This window comes from Micromys minutus (assembly GCF_963924665.1).
Source record: "Micromys minutus genome assembly, chromosome: 16".
NCBI classification, from domain to species: domain Eukaryota; kingdom Metazoa; phylum Chordata; class Mammalia; order Rodentia; family Muridae; genus Micromys; species Micromys minutus.
This window is the reverse complement of record NC_137985.1, coordinates 42,384,580-42,402,953: the sequence shown is the minus strand read 5'-3', so window position 1 is coordinate 42,402,953 and position 18,374 is coordinate 42,384,580. Positions and strand designations below refer to the sequence as shown.

Genomic DNA, 18,374 nt, shown 5'->3' with positions numbered 1-18,374 from the left:
TGTTTTAAGGTGATAACAGTTGCTCTGTTGGCAACTTTTGGTGGGAATAATTAGTGAACACAATTTAAAACCAGCTAAGATTTGTAATAAAAGATTTGAGAGGTTTTTAAATCACAAAAGCTGTATCCATGGGTACCTCTTGGCCCAGTTCTAGACTAGGACCTTATGCCGATGTATCAATGCGGACCTGAGAACTTCCCCGTGCGGAGTCTTGGGCAATCTTGTCCAAAAGAGGGAGGTGCTCTTTAAAGTTCACCTTATTGCGCTATTTGGGGGAGGAGGGGACACTGATTGAGGATCTAAGAGACACTCCAGGACTGTACACATCACGAAGTTGAGGCTTTTACTCTTAAGGCTTAACTGACCCCGATAGTTGTGACCTGACAGAAGCCAGCTGCGGATGAGCCACAAGCCCTCGAGGAACCCCAGATCCTACGGAAGAAGAGACACAGGCATTCCGGTGGTGGCAGTTACCGACCAGACGGTTCTCCGGTGGGGGCGGGGCGCCAGAGCTAAGGGAAGCGTCCTGAGTCACCATGGAAACGGGGCCCAGAGGCTGTCCTAGAGACCGCGGGAAGGGATCCCAGGAAATCTGCTCCCCTGGATTACTAGTGTTCACCGGCTGTTCTGAGCAGGATGCCAACTTGGCTAAGCAGTTTTGGCTCGGGGCGTCCATGTACCCCACCACCGAATCTCAGCTGGTGCTGACCCGAGGCAGCAGTCAGAGGCTACCGGTGGCGCGGAACTCTAAAGTCCTTGTGAGTGGTAAGTAGCAATGCTGCCTCCTGCAAGGAGGAACTGCCTAACTGTCAATCAACTGAGAAGTACAAACAATGATAATAGGAATATGCAGATACATAAACAATTCTAAAACTGGTGCAATTCTCCACTGTAAAGGCTCTGATTTTGTTACATATAATTACACTGTAGAGCATGAGAGGTGGCTCAGAGGTTAACAGCACTGACTGCTCTATCAGAGGTCCTGAGTTCAATTCCCAGCAACCACATGAGATCTGTGTCTGAAGACAGCTACAGTGAACTCATATAAATAAGATGAAAATCTTAAAAAAAAAAAAAAAAAAAAAAGCATTCTAAGAGTCCCTTAAATGATGGCTTTTTATTTGGCAAAGAGGACGAGTTAATCTAAGAAAAAGGTGCTTAGATTAGGAAAGCATTTACATAAAATCGAGTTCAAACTTGAAAGCCCAAGGAAAAGTTGTTGGCAGAGTCTAATTTAGGAACCCATTTCCTAACTGACAAGCCTCTAGCCAAGGATGTATAAAGTGTTCTTGTTCAGTATTGATGGGTATAGAAAATGAAACTACTGTTCATGTCAGCATTTCCAATAACTAACTCTCCGTTTTGTATTTCTTAGAGAAAAGTTCTGTCCAGCCCTTTCCCTTTGATCACAACAGTAAGTACCAGGTTTTACTGCCCTTTTATAGGCAGACTCCCCAGATTATCCCAGAATCCCTAGAAGTGTAAACATTTACACTGTTATAACTAAGCTGCCTACCCCACACCTTACCTTGGGACCCACATACTCACCCAGAAAATAACTTTCTGATTCCCAAAGGCACCCTCTCCAGCATCCCTGGCCCCACAGGTGCTCTCTCTTTAGAGTCGTTTCTTACCTCCACTCATGGTTTACTCCATCACCTAAAGGGATGGGAGGGTCCTGACGTCCTGAGTAATTAATGCAGTCTCCAGTTATTTACCAGTCATAAAGTTTCAGGGCAGTATGTACGCTGTCCTGTCCTATTTACCCACCTCCAATTTTATGTCAAAGCTACAAGAATTATGACAGTTACTTCAGACTAAATTTGACTTTATTTTCTCTAGAGGATGCAGTTATCTTTGCTAAAGCCCAAAAGATTCAGGAATCTGAAGAAAAGGCAATGTATCTCCAAAAGGTGAGCCAGTGCCTTGATAGATGTTGTTGCTGAGGACATTTTACTTTTAAATACATGCAAATAACATGTTGCTTCAGCCAGCTCAGCCTTGGAAAGCTTTTTTTTTATTAGAATTTTAATTAAGAACTTAGAAATTCTTGGGGCTGGAGAGGTGGTTCAATTGTTAAGAGTGTTCTCTCAGAGGATTCGAGTTTGGTTCCCAGTGCCCATAAAAGAAGGCTTATTACTGCCTGTGACTCCAGTTTCAAAGGTTCTGATGCTTTTTTCTAGCCTCCGTGGACACAAGTGGATGCACACACACACACACACACACACACACACACACTTTAAAAAAGCCAGGCCTAGTAGCAGAGACTTTTATTCCCAGCCAGTAGAGAAGTAGAGGCAAGAGAATCAAAAGTTAAGGCTAGGTGCTGAGAGAGTGATCAGTGATTAGGGGTGCTTGCTATGCAAGAACAGGACCTGTGTTAAAATAATCTCCAGGACTCTTTGTGAAAATAACAGGTATAGATGCATGCCATTGAAACTCCAGTACTGTGAGGGATGGAGACAGGAAGATAGCTGGGGCTTGCTGGCTACCAGCCTAGCTCCAGGTTTAATGAAAAATGCTGTTTTAAGGGGAAAAGGCAGAGTAACAAGCCAAGACAGCCAATGTTCTCTTCTGGCCTTTATATGAAGAGTGTACACATTAGTACATGGTGCATATCTCTCTCTCTCTCTCTCTCTCTCTCTCTCTCTCTCTCTCTCTCTCTCTCACACACACACACACACACACACACACACACATACACACACACATACACACAGGTACACAGGTACAAAGTCATGCATACACAAAGATATAATTAAATAATAAATACATAGCAAGGATACTTAATTTACAAATATCCAACATTGAAGGCTAAGTAGAGATGTAGAATTAGTTCAAGGCCTGCTAGGAAGACTTGAAGAGACTTTTATAATTCTAATAAAGTTTAAAAGAGGGCTAGAGATAGCTCAGTGATTAGGCTCTTATCTAGTGCATGGAAGGCCCTAGGGTGTACTAAAAGGAGAGAGAGAGAGAGAGAGAGAGAGAGAGAGAGAGAGAGAATTCTACATTCCATTAACCTTTGTCTATTCTCAGTCTCTGCCAGGGCTCACAGGAACATCAAAAAACAGGAATCAATAGACTCACTTTTCCAAAAAAGCTTCAAACCATATGTAATAGTCTACAAACAAAATTACTTTTAAAATGGTAAAGTTGTTGTCTTAATAGGTAAAAAACAAGGAAACCAAAGCAAGAGTCTGTCATCTGGCCCTGTTTTGACTAAAAGCTGATAGTAAATACATGGGTGTCCGGAAATCTCTCTTTGGCAACCACATGATACAACTAGAGTGTCTAACTCAACAGTTAATGCCATGATTAATAGCAACACTTTGCTTGGTTCATGGATAACTTCCATTCCAGTAACTGTTCCTCAACCATCAAGGCAGAGATAGAACGACTATTTTGGCTTAATGTGTTTAATCACTGAACATATTGGCAAACTCTAAAGGACATACTGGGAATTCTACATAAATTACAGATTAATTCGCTTGACTCTTTGGGCCACAACAATTTACTTTGAAGACTACTGGTGATTATTTCAAACAAATTAAGTAGTTAGAATAATTAGCATTTACTTCTCTTTCCAGAAAAGTATTATGTACCAGACCCTGTCTCTAATGCCCCTCCCCCAAAGAATACTATATACTATATATTTATACAATAATCTTATATTTTTTTAAAAAATGTTTGTATGTGAGAGAATGCATGTGGGCACATCTCCCACTGTATGCATGTCAAGGCCACGGGACAATTTTTAGGAGTTAGTTCTCAGCTTTAACCTTGTTGAAAGTCTTTCTTATTTATGCTGATGGCTATTGAGGCCAGCTGGCTGGCCAGTTTCTAGAAGATTCTGTCTCTGCCTCCATCTTGCTGTGATTACAGATGGGTACCACTACATCTGGCTTTTCCAGGATCAAAGGGGTTGTTAGGCTCTCGTGGCCTTTACCTCACTCTTTATTGGGATTATCATTTTATTTTTAAAATTGTGTGTGTTTGTGTGCATGTGTAGGTTAGAGGACAGACAACTTGTGGAAGTGGGTTCTCTTATTTTACCATGTTGGTGCCTGGAATCAAACACAGGTCATTAGGCTTTGCAGCAAGTGCCTTTACTCAGTGGGATAACTTTCTGTTCCTTTGATAGGGAATTTTTAAGCCTAATTTTTCATTAGATCTGGGAATGTAGCTCAGTGATCAAGTACTTACTTGCCTAGCATGCATGAAACTGTAGATTTAATTCAATTCATGCCTCCCCCTCTCTTATGTCCCTTCTCTCCCTTTCTCTCTCTGTTGCTCTGTCTCAATCTCTCTCTCTCTCTCTCTCCTCTCTCTCTCTCTCTCTCTCTCTCTCTCACACACACACACACACACACACACACACCTTTGAGCCAGGAACAGTGAATCATCCTTATAATCCCAACCGTTGGGAAGCTAAGGAAGAAAAAGACTCGTTATTTGAGGTCAGCCTGAACTACAGTGATTTCCAGGTCGTTCAACTGCTTTGGTACTTTTGGAATTCAATATTCATTGTACTTCATTTGGGGAAGGAGTTAGAAATAATGGTTAAAGACAAACTTAATAGCCAATTTCATCAGCTTTGTTTCAAACAGTAAGAATGATGTGACTTACAGAGAACTGCAATATTATAGACCAGATATAACTAATCACAGAGCAGGTTTCCGTACCTTGTGTCCTTCTTCAATTTTCTTAACTCCTCAACTCCATATATTTACTGAAAGCCAGCTCAGTACATGCAGTACATTAGATGCTGGACTACAAAGATAGTGTAGATACAAAGTGTAGACTACAAAGATAACGATGGTGATGCATTCTTATGGCAGGCGTATGTCTATGACAGTACAGGAACACACTGAACTGGCATAGAAGCATGTCCTTTAGTCCCACCATTTAGGAGGTTTCGGGGAGCAGATGAAGTTCCCAGTAACTTATCTGATATGAGAGCAGACATGCCAAGGACTTTAATGTCTCAGACCCATGGGAATAGCAAAGCCTTCCGCTGATCCTTGTTGGCAGGGTGGTGAGACAGTGTGGCTCAGTGATTCCTCCTCCTGGATGTTTACGGTCTGAGACTTCTCCCCTAAGTAGACCGCCCCACAAAGATTAGCTGACTCCTTGTTTAGGCTCATGTAATAACACTCCCTCTGAGTTTCTTGGCTGCTGCATCACTTTTAGAGTGCACACCCCATCTGATCCAAGCACCACCACCCCCGTGTGTGTGTGTGTGTGTGTGTGTGTGTGTGTGTGTGTGTGTGTGTGTGTGTGTTTTCTGCAGTCCTTTGTGGCACCAGTCTTGTTTCCAGGAGTCAGATACATGAGTTCAGCAGGGGTGGAGGAAGGAAGTTCATGAGTTATGGTCAATCGGCCTGAACTATACAGAAGATCTTTATTTCAAAAAGCACAACCACCAGGTGTGGTGGAACGTGTCCTTAACGCCTACACTAGGGAAGCAGAAGCAGGCGGATCTCTGTAAATCCAAGGCCAACGTAGTCTGTACAGCAAGTTCCCGCCTACATCGTGATTTTCTGTATCAAAAACAGGAACAACAACAAAAAGTCCCGTTGAAGATCAAAATTAAGGTTAAGAACTAAAGAAACCTTCCCAAACCACTAAATTTTGAAGATTGTCTTCAGTCTACTGTACCCTTTCCTGTCACTAAAATGCCTTCCTCTGCCTCCGAGGCCTGGCTCTCATAACTTCTGAAAAGCTTTCCTGGGTGAACAGCTACATTCTCGGTGCTTAGTGCAAAGTCAGAAGTGGTCTCCCAGAGTGAGGCTCAGGGGCTCTGGCCTGTACTTCCGGCAACCACCCATGCTTCTCTGTACTGCTGGGTTGTTGGTGCCATAACTTAAAGAGATCACAGGTTGGATCAGAAGCCCAGCTCTGCCACTTACTGCTCATGTGACTTGGAACAATGTATTTGAACTCTGTCATAATCAATTTTGTCAAATAGTAAAAAAGAAATTGCTTTAAAAAATATCCACCTCATAGAATTGATCTAATCTACATAAAGCCATAGTCTGGCCATAGTCTACCCTCCAGAACTGTTACTTGTAAGAGGTAGAAGAAGCTGTGCCTCATTTACTTAACCCAGTGTCTTTCTGGGTATTGAAATTCAGGTATTTGTCCATTAGCTTATGAACATATAATACGGATAATTAATTACTGGCTAAATGACTACATATATAGTGTTGTTTGCTGTTGTTGCTGGCATTGGTATTCTTGTTTTGTGTCCTGGAAGTTGAACCATGGGCCCCATGTATAGGACACAGGACCACCGCTCCCCCTGTATGTGACACAGGACCACCCCTGTATGTGACACAGGACCACTCCTGTATGTGACACAGGACCACCCCTGTATGTGACACAGGACCACCCCTGTATGTGACACAGGACCACCTCTATGCTCGCTGCCATACCATCCGCTGTCCAATGGATCAAATTTGGTCCTTCCGATAGAGACATCTGGGAACTTTCCTGTGTTGAAAATCTTTTTCAAGAACACTTCCAAATGCACAGGCACATCTCCTGTCTTGTCAGTTTTGCTTTTATCTCATGGGTCTCCATACCAGGAGAGAGAATGTGGCACCATTAAATATTAAAGCAGATGCTATTTTGGGATACAACTGCTTTTCTGAGTCTACCCTACCCTGTCTGCACTGTCTACCACCACCTATAATTTGTACTTTAATGGTAGAAAATGAATGGGAGAAGAGATGGGTGGGGATTTTTGCTAACAAAACAGTTACATTAGCTATTTAATTGAATTTTCCATTGGGAACATAAGCATCAATAAGTATATTCCAGATATGTTTCAGCCTAAGGGGATGAAAAACATTCCTTATAAGATCTCTTGAAGGTGTATTCGGCCATGTTCTTAATATTAATGGAAACCTGGAAGTTTATCTTCCATCTCTCTGAAAGTGGCTTTACAGGCCTCTTTCCCAACAGATATTGATTTTTCAGTGACTAAGTTTTTAAACTTTAATGTTGCTCTCCATTTTAGAATATTTTCCAGGTATACATTATAAATGCTTTTTGTTAGTGGGCAAAATGCTATATTAATCACAACTACTATTTCAATGATGGATATCAATGGCAAGAAATCAAAAACAATTGAGTGTGTCAAGATTAAATGGCTTACTGTGTCCATAAAGTAAGCCTTATATCCCTGTTCTGGACCATTATTTTTCCTTTGAGAGTTTTAAGTAGTCTGAAAACATTATAATAAATGAATAGTCAGCTAATTCTTTGAAATCATAAAACTAATTTGCTTTCTAGTTTTGCTACCTTAAGAAAGCTCTTTAGCTGATTCTCTCTTTATGAAAAGAATTATAAGTAATTCATTTGCTAGGAGAGTGAAGAAGAGGGCAGAACAATATTTCAAGGCACATATACACCTATAGAAGGTGCACTGGGAATGTGCGTCTGAAAGTAGTTCTAACAGGAGAGATATAAAGCAAAGGTCTTTAAGAGGAAAGTGTGTCCATCTGTGGTACCATCCCAGACAAGCTCTTACCTGGGATTGGGCTTCAGCCTTTCTGTCACACACCCTGTGCAGTCAATACTGACCATACCTAGCTCTCCCCAGAAGTGTGTTGCATGGTCCTTGCTTGACCCAGAAGCCAGTTATGTCATGATGGCCTTATTCTTAGAACCTCCGAAGCCTCGTGCTTCCTGGGCCTCATGATGTGAGACAGAAAATGTTCGCCATTGTTGTCTAACACCCTACACTTCCATAGCAGTAGAAGGGACACTTAGAATCATTAGGTCAACTTCAAAGAGATAGCACCATGTCCTTAGAGCTGCTGCTGGAATATTGTGATAGAAGAAAATTTTTACATGTGTCAGAGGGATAAGAAGGGGCTTCCCAGATAAATCTAAAGGGTTCCAGTAGTAGTGTTACCTGACCTAATATAAAATAATATTTATGAAATTCTTTAAAAGAATTACCATTAAAAGAAGACATAGGATGTGCTGTATTCCTTCTCAGTAACAAAACTTATTTAGTAGTTACATTTTCTGTTCTTGTTTCCTCCCAGCATACAACTGGAACATAAGGACAGATTGCCTCGCATGTGCATCCTATGTTTTAGAAGCAACTGATGAAAGACTAGTACATTCTTCTCATTTTATATTATCTTTAATATCACATTGTTTTTAAAATTATCCAGAATTAGGAAAAAAATGGGGGTGACAAACGTTGCCTCAGTCTTCCTCCATCATCTAATGTCCATGAAAACACATTCGGGAAAAGGAACAACTGTGGGGTCAAATATCTGAGTGCATTTGCCCCATAAAAATCCATCCCTAGAATTAAAGAGAGCTTCTGCTCAAATGTGTCACTTTCCGTTTTTGCAAAGATTTTTGTCTCCCATGCACTTCACTAGGACAAAGTGAAAGCATTTTAAACTATTAGATAAGGACTCACATTAGCCATCTACTTATAAAATATAAACAAACAAATAAACAAGCAAATCGGGCTGGAGAGATGGCTCAGTGGTTAAGAGCACTGGCTGCTCTTCCAGAGGTCCTGAGTTCAAATCCCAGCAACCACATGGTGGCTCACAGCCATCTGTAATGGGATGCAATGCCCTCTTCTGGTGTGTCTGAAGACAGCTACAGTGAACTCATATATAATCAATAAATAAATCTTTAAAAATGATTGGATGTAAAATGATGCAACAAGGACATCTTAAATGAATGGATCATTTGAAGACACGCACAAAGCAATTTAAAATGTAAATCTGTTAAACACATTATGATTCTCTGCCTTCATGTCCCAACTCATTGTCACAAGCATTATTGTGTGTATACACTCATGCTATAAACATAAATACACATGTATGTATATATGCATATGTGTAGAATGTGTGTGTCCCTGTATGCATAACTTCTATACTTTAAATAGCCTCCATGGACTGAAGTGTTTCCTAACGTCACTAAGTGTAAAACAACCGTGATGTGAATTATGTAGAAAATGCACACATCATAGGAGCCTTGCTCAGGCCTGAGTTGCCATGGTATTAACTATCGATAAATCAGCAGTATATTTTAAAACAGAAACACACATAAAACATGCATAGTTCTAAAGATGAAGTTCTGTAACCAAAGGCTCTATTAGGGACCTAAGAGCACTAGAACAAAACTAATGCAAATAGTAATGATGAAGTGTGTGTGCTCCTAGAATAGGTCTAACCACATTCCGCGCATCTAGTTACCAAGGGGTACCCTGGTGTTACTAGTGCCATGGCCATTCAAACCACTTGTATGTCTAAGAACCCACCGAAGATAAAAGATAGCTCTTGGCTGCAGGAAGAATGTTTCCTATATTGTGGGTCGCTGAGGTTTCTAATGGCAAATTGCTTAGTTGATATGATAGATGTTGTACGTCTTGAATTGGGCATTGTCTGGGTGTCACTCCAGACACATGGGGACCCACCCAAGAAATGAAGGATCATGGGGCTAAACCAAACTTTATAGGATGTTATCCAGAAGCAGCTGGCTGTTGGCGTAGGAGATGTAAGCAAATTAGAGACCAAAAACAACACACAGTTCCAGGCTCAGGAAGGGCCAAGCAAAGCTGTAAAACATAAAACAAGCAATGGAATGCAAGGTTAGGAGACTTTGCTTTGGGAAATTGTTCAAGATTTATTCAAAACATATTACTTATGTCAGGCACTACAAGTAGAAATTAGCAACACAAAACATGTTGTAAAGATACAAATTTAGCCCTTGCATGAAGCTTTCAGTCTAATCATAGAGAGAGAGAGAAATGTGATATTAAGGCAGAGATAGAGAAGTGATATTAAAGCAGCCTTTTTAAAAAGCACAACCATGTTTGCCCTTCATTCCTGTGTGTGTGCGTGTGTGTGTGTGTGTGTGTGTGTGTGTGTGTGTGTGTGTGTGTGTGTGGTCAGGGAAGGGTGTACAGTACACAGTCTTACTCTGTGACCCAAAATAACCTGGAACTTACAGAAATCCTCTGCCTCAGCCTCCTTAGTGATAATTGCAGGCGTGAACCACCACAACTGGCTGTGAATGAAAGTTTTAAAATAAGAATTATATTCTTCAGACATTATAATTGATTTTCTATTTACATATATATAAAACAACTAAAAATAAATATGTACCAGAGCCAATAAAAATAGTTTTCCTCACTAACAAAAAAAACCAGACTTAATTGAAATCTACACTCTTTTTCAAGTCTACATTTAATGTTTTTTTGTGTTGAGTCTCTCTGATGGAATGACTGGTAAGTTTCTTCATTTTAATAAATTGCTATTTTTAAAATGAAACTTATATATGCCAGAGCAGGGAAAGTGAGCCAAGACCGAACAATTTCCAAGAAGTATGGAACGGTCTTAGCTCTGCACCTTTTCCCTGCAAGTCAGCATTCCTGCCTCCTCTGATTAATAACCCTCTATCATGATCCATCCATTCCCATAGATTACTGCAGTTAGCCCTGTCTTCAAAACTCAGCTTGCTTCTAGAGAAAGACCCTTCACTGATCATTCGGCTGGTCTTTTAAAGTGCACAGTAGATCACTTGAGAACCAACAGTTCCGCATCTCATTATGACAGTTAATATAAATTCACACTGCATCAAACACACACAGCATCTACACGGCACAGTTGGCAGGCACAGAAAATGACAACTCCATGGCTGAAGCTGACAGGAGTATACCGCCTTATGAATTCAGGTTCAGCTAGGGAGGCTCTTTCTTTTAGTCATAATGTTGCCTTAAGCCAATCACACTTCCCTTCCTTATGATTGCATTTGTAACATACAAGGGAAATTTGGTCTACCAAGGATTTTGTAAAGACAAAAACTGAAATTCCCTAGTTAAGTCCTGGGCACAGACACAGTTAAACATGGCACCTTAAGTAAATGAAGATCATAAACTACTCTTAATCTCTGTAAAACCATACAACATTGATTCTGCTTACATAACATTCTAGATTTGAAGTGTCATTCCCAGTTTTGGTGAGTATAATCAAAACCCCTATCACAAATTGTTCATTTATATTAATCATGATCTTAAAAAGCTTACAGTTTGTTATTGCTGCTGTAACTTTTACATGATATCCTTACCATTTAATCATGCTTTTGCGAAGTACTGTGTGTAAGTAAATTAATTTTGCTGACTGGATTAGATGGCCCTGATGTCTAGGCCCCTTCCCCCCCCCACACACACACACCACAGCATAAACGTCTCCGTGATGATAAGGATATTATCCTCTTCACAATCGCTGATGCTGGTTCTTCTTTATTGAACTGAACTCGGAATGGCGCCCCTCCCCCTACCTGCTCCGTCCCTCTCTCAAAAGCTCTGGCACCTGCTTGAAGCAGCAGAAGCGTGGAGTGTGGCATCAACTAGAACAAGAAACAAGTTCAAATCCCAAGCTTTGCCAGTCACTGCTTGGCTTACTGATCCTGAGCACGGATGCCTAGTTTTCTGTGTAAGGGCTAACCAGCCTGACACCAGCCAGAGGCCTGAAGTTAATTCAGGAAAATGTGTTCAGGGCCGTCCCTGCTCCTCTCTCTTTCCCCTCCCATTCTTTACATTGTGAGAGAATTAAAAGAAACTTTTTCTCTCATAATCATGACGTTTAGTAGCTACACCTCATTAAGTGTCCAGCATTTGCCATTCACATTATATTAAACATTTTTATTCATCTCCAGCCTTCACAAGGTTTCTCAGAGAAGAGAAATAAGAGTCAGGAAAGTGTTCCTTTGATTTATCCAAGGCAACAAACATCTGGCCCATGTTAGTGATTACAGCTGGAGGGAGGAGAGGAGGAGGCGGGGCCATAGCTAAGGTACTACCTGTCATTAATCCCAATGCAAAATTGGGATCAAGCCCAAACATATCTGACTTCATTAACCCATGTGGTCGCTTACATTGCCTAGCTTTGAGAAGAAGAGAGGACTAAATGCTTTAACTCCAGAGACACACAGAGATATATTAAGCACCCAACGCACAGTGAATTTATATATAATCATTATATTTTAACTTCATGTAATCAAGTTTTACATCCTATTTTTTTTCAGGAATAGCATAAATATAAGTATATATGTAATTACCAAAAATTAATGTTTTAAATGTTAATTATGATCCCCTTTGAGTATTGTTTTAGGGGTTAATTACATGATCATAACGTTCTTATAACTATAAGCTTCCAAAAAATAAATAAATAAACCATCCAAAACATGGTTGAAAATGAGCTACTCATGGGTAAGTTGCCAGGCTTGCTCTCTTCTCCCCACTGGACAGCTTTTAGATTTCCTGGAAGAGACTTCTTAGAAGAGGACACAGCATTTTGTTCAGAGGACACAGTTGTTTATAGTAGCTTTGTTATTCATCCTCAGGAAACATGTCCAGGAAGCAGAAATCAAATCTCATTTGAAATCTTTGTGTCTGGGGTTGTACATTATAAAACTAATTAGTTACTAAAATCTATTCTGATAAAAAGGACCCAAAGTCCTCGTTGATTTCAGATCTTATTCCTATTCATTTTTTTGTACTAGAAGCACGTGACAATTCAACTTTCCTGTCATGTCTCTCAAGAGTTACACAGAAAAGAATCATAGGTTTTGCCTATAGGAGGATTTCACAACTAAATTTACCCACTGTTTCTGAGACTCGGGGGTCTATGTGTGGCTGCTACTCCTGTGTTGCACAATACAACGATTCCATACGAGTCAATAGAACTTCATGAAGCATCACATACTAGCCGTTCCTGAGCACCGAGGAAAGAAAGATGATAAGGTCCTAAAAGAGATTCACAGCAGCAAATAGAGTGGGGTGAGGAAGCACACAGGGTAGGAAGAGCCCAGAGCAAGCTGCAACGTGCTCCAGTCAGCACTGCGCTGACAGATGCTCCCCTGTCCAATCGATAAAAGCTAATAGGGAACCTGAAAGCGGGCTTAGCTTTCAAAGGTGCACGTTTCCTTACACTCGCTGTAATATAGATGATGCCTAAATGTTAGATATAAAGTACAAATCTTCCAAAACATGAAAACTTTGTGGGCTCATAAGGGAAAATTGGGCTGGGGATGATGTTGCCCGCCTGTAACTGTGACACTGGGGAAGCACAGGTAACCATGAGTTCAAGGCCAACCTCCTTCACATAGAGCTCCAGGCTGACCAGGGCTACGGGGTGAGACTTTGTCTCAAAAGGAGTTTTAAAATAAGTAAAAGGTAAAATTCATACAATCTAGTGCAAATCAAAAGCACCCAGTGGACCTCGCCCAGATGCTGATAACAGCCGCCAGTCATGGGCCCTCTCCTCTGTGTCTCGGGGCTGCTGATGTCACTAGCTTCTCCCACTGAGCCATAAAGGCTGGAGAATAATCCTGGAAATAGCAATGTGCAGCTTGGGTGGTTTTGTATGCCCTGCTCCCTCTGTCTCAAAGGCCTTTTCCTTTTCTATATTCCCATCATGAAACTCGCCCCCTCAGAATCCCTGTCCCCACACATACCCAAGTTCAGTTCTGTTCTATGAAACCCAACATGGTGTGCTAGAAACTATTCACTTGAGGTTTTCTCCATAAGCCCGCAGTCTCTTTCCAAGCCCAAACTGTGCCTTGTTCAGTCACTAACACAGCAGTGCAACACAAAAGTGCTTATCATGAGTTAAAATGCACATATTTAAAAAAAAAAAAAACAAAAACAAAACTCCTGAGTCCTCAGTATTTCAGAATGGTATTTGATTTGGAAACCAGGTTAATATGGATAAAATTAGTTAAGATGGAATCACACTGAAATAGGATGGCCCCTGATCCAATATAACTGGCGTCATCAAAGGGTTGCCCTGACTGGCTGAGAAAAGGAAGATTAGTAGGTATAAAAAAGGGGATATGACCAGGTTCTGCTGGGTGAGTGAAAGCAAAATTTATTATATACCCATATGAAAATATCAAAGGAACCACATTATATATAATATATGCTAATAAAAACATTAATATTGAACATGGTAAACAAGATATTTTTTTAAGTGAAGACAGACACCCAAGGGAGAATGCCACGTGACAGCAAAGGCAGAAACCATAGCTCTGTTAGCCAAGGAACAGGACAGATAGCCAGCATGCCACCAGACCCTAAGTAGAGGCCCAGAAATCAAATTCTGAGGAGGCAGGACCTTGCAGACTCCTTGCATCTAGACAGCTAGCTTCCAGAACTGCAAGACAAAGTGTTGTTTAAAGCAAGCAATGTGTGCCACTTTGAAACAGCAGCCCAAGTACAATATACAATGTATTCAAATGGAAGGACTGACAGGTTTTTCCCCATCTCTGAAAAATGAGGGTTTTATTCTTACTTTGTATTTTTTCTAGCCTCATTCTAAGCAATGTCCTTTACCCTGCATTTGTCTGGTCATGTGTGTGTGTGTGTGTGTGTGTGTGTGTGTGTGTGTGTGTGTGTGTGTGTGTGCATATATACATAGATATGCTTATGAAAACGTATCTAGGATGTAAACAATAGTGGAACAGTAAAAGCTTTGTTTTCAAGTACAGGTAGCCTTTAATTGTACACTCAGGCGATCTCTGCTTTCCTGACCCTAGATCTAACTGCCATTTAGTGTCAATTACCTTTTGTGGCCAGTAGCTCAGATTTTGTCCTCAAGATCTAGGATCAAATCCAAGTTCTGCCAATCAGACACTTAGTTAAATTGTTTACTCTGCTTCAATTTCCCTGTCAAAAGGAGGGGAAGGTGTCCACTTTCTGAACTGTTAAAATCATAATAAAATGTTTTAAAGCTCTTAAGATAGTTCATATGGTAAGATCTAAGTGAAAGTTGGTTGCTATGAGCAAGTAAAATCTGTACATTTAAAATCAAAATCAAATTATTCTTCATAGGTTCTATCGTAGAAAATGTATTTTAACATCTTGCTAATACCAAAAGAAAAGGGGAAATTGCACCTCCCACAGAGACAGGGTTCATCGTTAAGTCAAAAGGGTCACTTTTTCCTTTTTCTTCAAATAGGCCAAAAAGAGAGAAGAGATTCTCCAACTTTTAAGAAAACAGAGAGAAGAGAGGATAGCGGTGAGAATGATGTGGGAGCTCTGGATAGCTGTCTGATGGCACGGATAGTCTGTGGCGAATGTTCAGGGGCTTGGCAGATTGGACATTTAATCGATACTCGCATGCCTTGAGTCTTCTATGCATTTGTGACGGGGAAAACATGGAAACTAAATAATTGGACAGGCCATAGGCCAGCGACATCTCCAGAAGTTTGTAACTCCTGCGGCAGAAGAAAAAAGCCGTAACTGTGTAACTGTCAGGGAATCTATTATTCACATAGCGTAAAGTGGTAGGGTATTAACGTGGGCTGCTCCATTGCTAATGATTTTACAATGGGTTGATCTTCATAGACCATAAATAATAAGAACCAAGTGGTTAAAACCTTTATAAAAATAACTCACTAGAAACATATGGATGTTCAAATATGCATTCCTGAATGAGCCTCAAATTCTAATTTGATATCTGACAGAAAACATAGTTTTCAGATGTAAGAAGCTAGTTTCTCTAGACTCTGATGATCTTTACCTTAGGCTGTTTTCAAATTTAAAAAATTTCAGAAGTAAACATTTTCTTCTTTAATTTTTTTCTAGAAAGAACTGATTTCATTACCTTATAAACCTAAGGCCAAAGTGCCCAAATCAAAGTAAGTTTGCTTCCAAAAACATCCTCATCTTTTTTACTTGGTGTCTTTAAAAAGAACTTTCGGTCTGTCTCCTATCAACATATCTTCTAGAAGTTCACACCACTGTGTTAGTGTTTTCTTGCCTCAAATAAAGATAGTTCTTACTGTACTCCAGCGAGTCTATGAGATGTGAACTCCTGTGTGGGTACTGGGGGGACCTCTGTGTGTTCTCACCGTCCCTCCCTCCCCCCAAACATTCTCACCTGCCTTCACACCCTCCCCACTCCACCTTCCCAGGATCACCTTTGCCATCTCTAGTGCATCCCTAAGTCGTATAGATGAGCAGCCTTGACCCCAGCAGTTATGACATTAGCCTGTCAGTGACGGAATGTTAGAATGGGACCAGGAACATATTCTAGAAGAATCCGTGGAAACGTAACGGGGCTCTGAAAAGTTTTCTCTTGCTATATTCAGAGAACAAGAGCTGCAGAAGCAATGGGATTTTGACTTCATTGGTATTGAGGCTGACTTTTTAATGTTAGCAAACATCCTCAAAGAAGAGTGATTATGTCTACATAGACTTTTAAAAGTCAACTACCTGGCTATATTTCTACACAACTTTCTTTGCTTAAGTGAGATGATTTTACAGCTTAAACAGATTTTACAGCTTAAACGTGTTGCTTTTATGTAATAAATGTGTTTAGGGGGATTATTTACTAGAGCTGAGTGATTTAGAAGCAACTATACCAATGAAATTAAGTCCTATCCCAAATCAGCTTTTTGTTGTGTTTTTCAACACAGGGTTTCTGTGTGTCCTTGGCTATCCTGGAACTCACTCTGTTGCCTGGCTGACCTAGAACTCAGAAATCTGCCTGCCTCTGCCTCTGCCTCCTGTGTGCTGGGATTAAAGGTGTACAAACCACGCCTGGCTTTCCAAACAAGTTTTATTCCTCTTATAGAATTTAACATTTGGGCCTGAGGGAGTGTTTCACAGAGTCTCAGAAAGGTTTTTATAAAGGGCTCCTAAGGGTCTATGATCTCCTCCCTCTAAAAGTGAATGTTAAAAGCCCTGTTATCAAAGACCTAGCTTTCTGCTGGGTAGATTATTTCATTTCCATGATTCAGAGTCAAGGTTAAGAAGATTGTTTTAAAATTCAAATCCTCACTTAAGTTTTTATAATATATTCTCACTAATCCTGAAGCCTGGGCTTCTCTCCGTTCCACAGGGGAATCTCCCTCTGAACTTCCTGTGTGCACCACCCTCTTGGCAATCACACCTTTTGTGCTTGTAAATATATTGTAAGCTCCATGAGAAATTGGATTGCCTGATTTAAGTGGACATTGGGATTCCACTGAATATATTTGTTTTTTTTTTTTAATCTGGAATACCATGTAATTAAGTATTAGCTAATTTGAACATTAGTGCCCCTCTACTGTCCATTAACTTATATAAGCATTTCTTAAATTTTGTAAATGCCTTTCTCTTCATCTTGTCCATTCTGCCCTAAATTCCTATACTCGGTGACACAGGCTTACAATCACTCAGCAGACCTTCCTAGCAGAGAGTAAGCTCATCATGACACTACCGGAGATAACTTAGTACACACCCTGGTGATAGTCTCACTTTCGGAGAGGACTGAGTAAAGGGGAAAAGGGGAAAAGCAATTTAGTCAGTCACAGATGATAAGCTCTCAGGAGTATGGTCCCTCAGTAAGAGGCAATGGTTGCTGCCTGTGACATCACATTCCCAGAGTAATGACCATTTCTCTCCCATATGTCCCATATGTGGTCACAAGCCTTAATATATATTTATAATCCAAAATGCTACCTACTGGGGAAATTTGAAAGTCTTGCCCCTGCCATGTTGTAACTATGATGACCGAATTTTATTGTGGATGTAGAAACTGATTTTTTTTTTCTTTTTTCTTTTTTCTTTTTTTTTCTTTTTTTTTTTTTTTTTTTTTTTTTTTTTGCCTACAGGAAAGTTTTATCAGAGTCAGACCTAAGGGACCAAGAAGAAGTCAAAGCCTTGCAATGATTTGATTGACATATGGTAGCAAGTGACTGACATGTGTTCACCCTTAAAGCAAGTTAGGCTTACATCAGGATCAGTAGGTAAAAGATGTGCATATTTCCAGGAATTTGACAATTAGTGAACATTCATGTTAAAATCAACTAAAATAAAATTTCAGAATACAGACAGGTGGTTTGTCAGTTATGGAGCACTTGTGTCTATTTTATTTATTGCATAATATATATACATATATATATATACATATATGTATATATATACACATACATACATACATCATATCATAATCATCTTTCTCATCTTAATCATCCCAAACTCCTGGTGTTTATTTCACTTGAATGGTGTTTCCACAATGTATATATTTTGTTTTCATTATGAATATTCAATAAACAAGAATAAGGGGCTCTGTATGACCCCTGATTTGGATACTATTTACAAAAATAATAAAACAAGCATTCTTAAAAACTTAGAGCCTTCTCTTGAAAATAACCCTCTTCCAAAATTTGGCTTATCCCATTTGTAGATCAGGTCCACAGCCTGAGCTGAGCTGCTCCTGGGCTTAACTCTTATAAACAGCGGCACAGCCCTGCTGACAACCCGCCCTGGCGTATACTGGAGAGCAGTTAAGGGTTTGTTCCTTCTGCATGTCAAGAATAGATGGCATCCTGTGTGTCCTCAC

The 18,374-nt window shown here is 40.2% G+C and overlaps 1 protein-coding gene across 1 annotated transcript; it reads left to right on the top strand.

The window, feature by feature from the left end:
• Positions 1–536: 536 nt before the first annotated feature.
• On the top strand, positions 537–17,701 carry HOATZ (HOATZ cilia and flagella associated protein; the record flags this gene model as incomplete). The annotated part of the gene is made up of 6 exons (XM_080930595.1): positions 537–765; positions 1,376–1,414; positions 1,843–1,913; positions 15,003–15,062; positions 15,632–15,684; positions 17,644–17,701. 6 exons carry the CDS (start codon positions 537–539, stop codon positions 17,699–17,701), a joined length of 510 nt encoding a protein of 169 aa, XP_080786721.1.
• Positions 17,702–18,374: the final 673 nt, after the last annotated feature.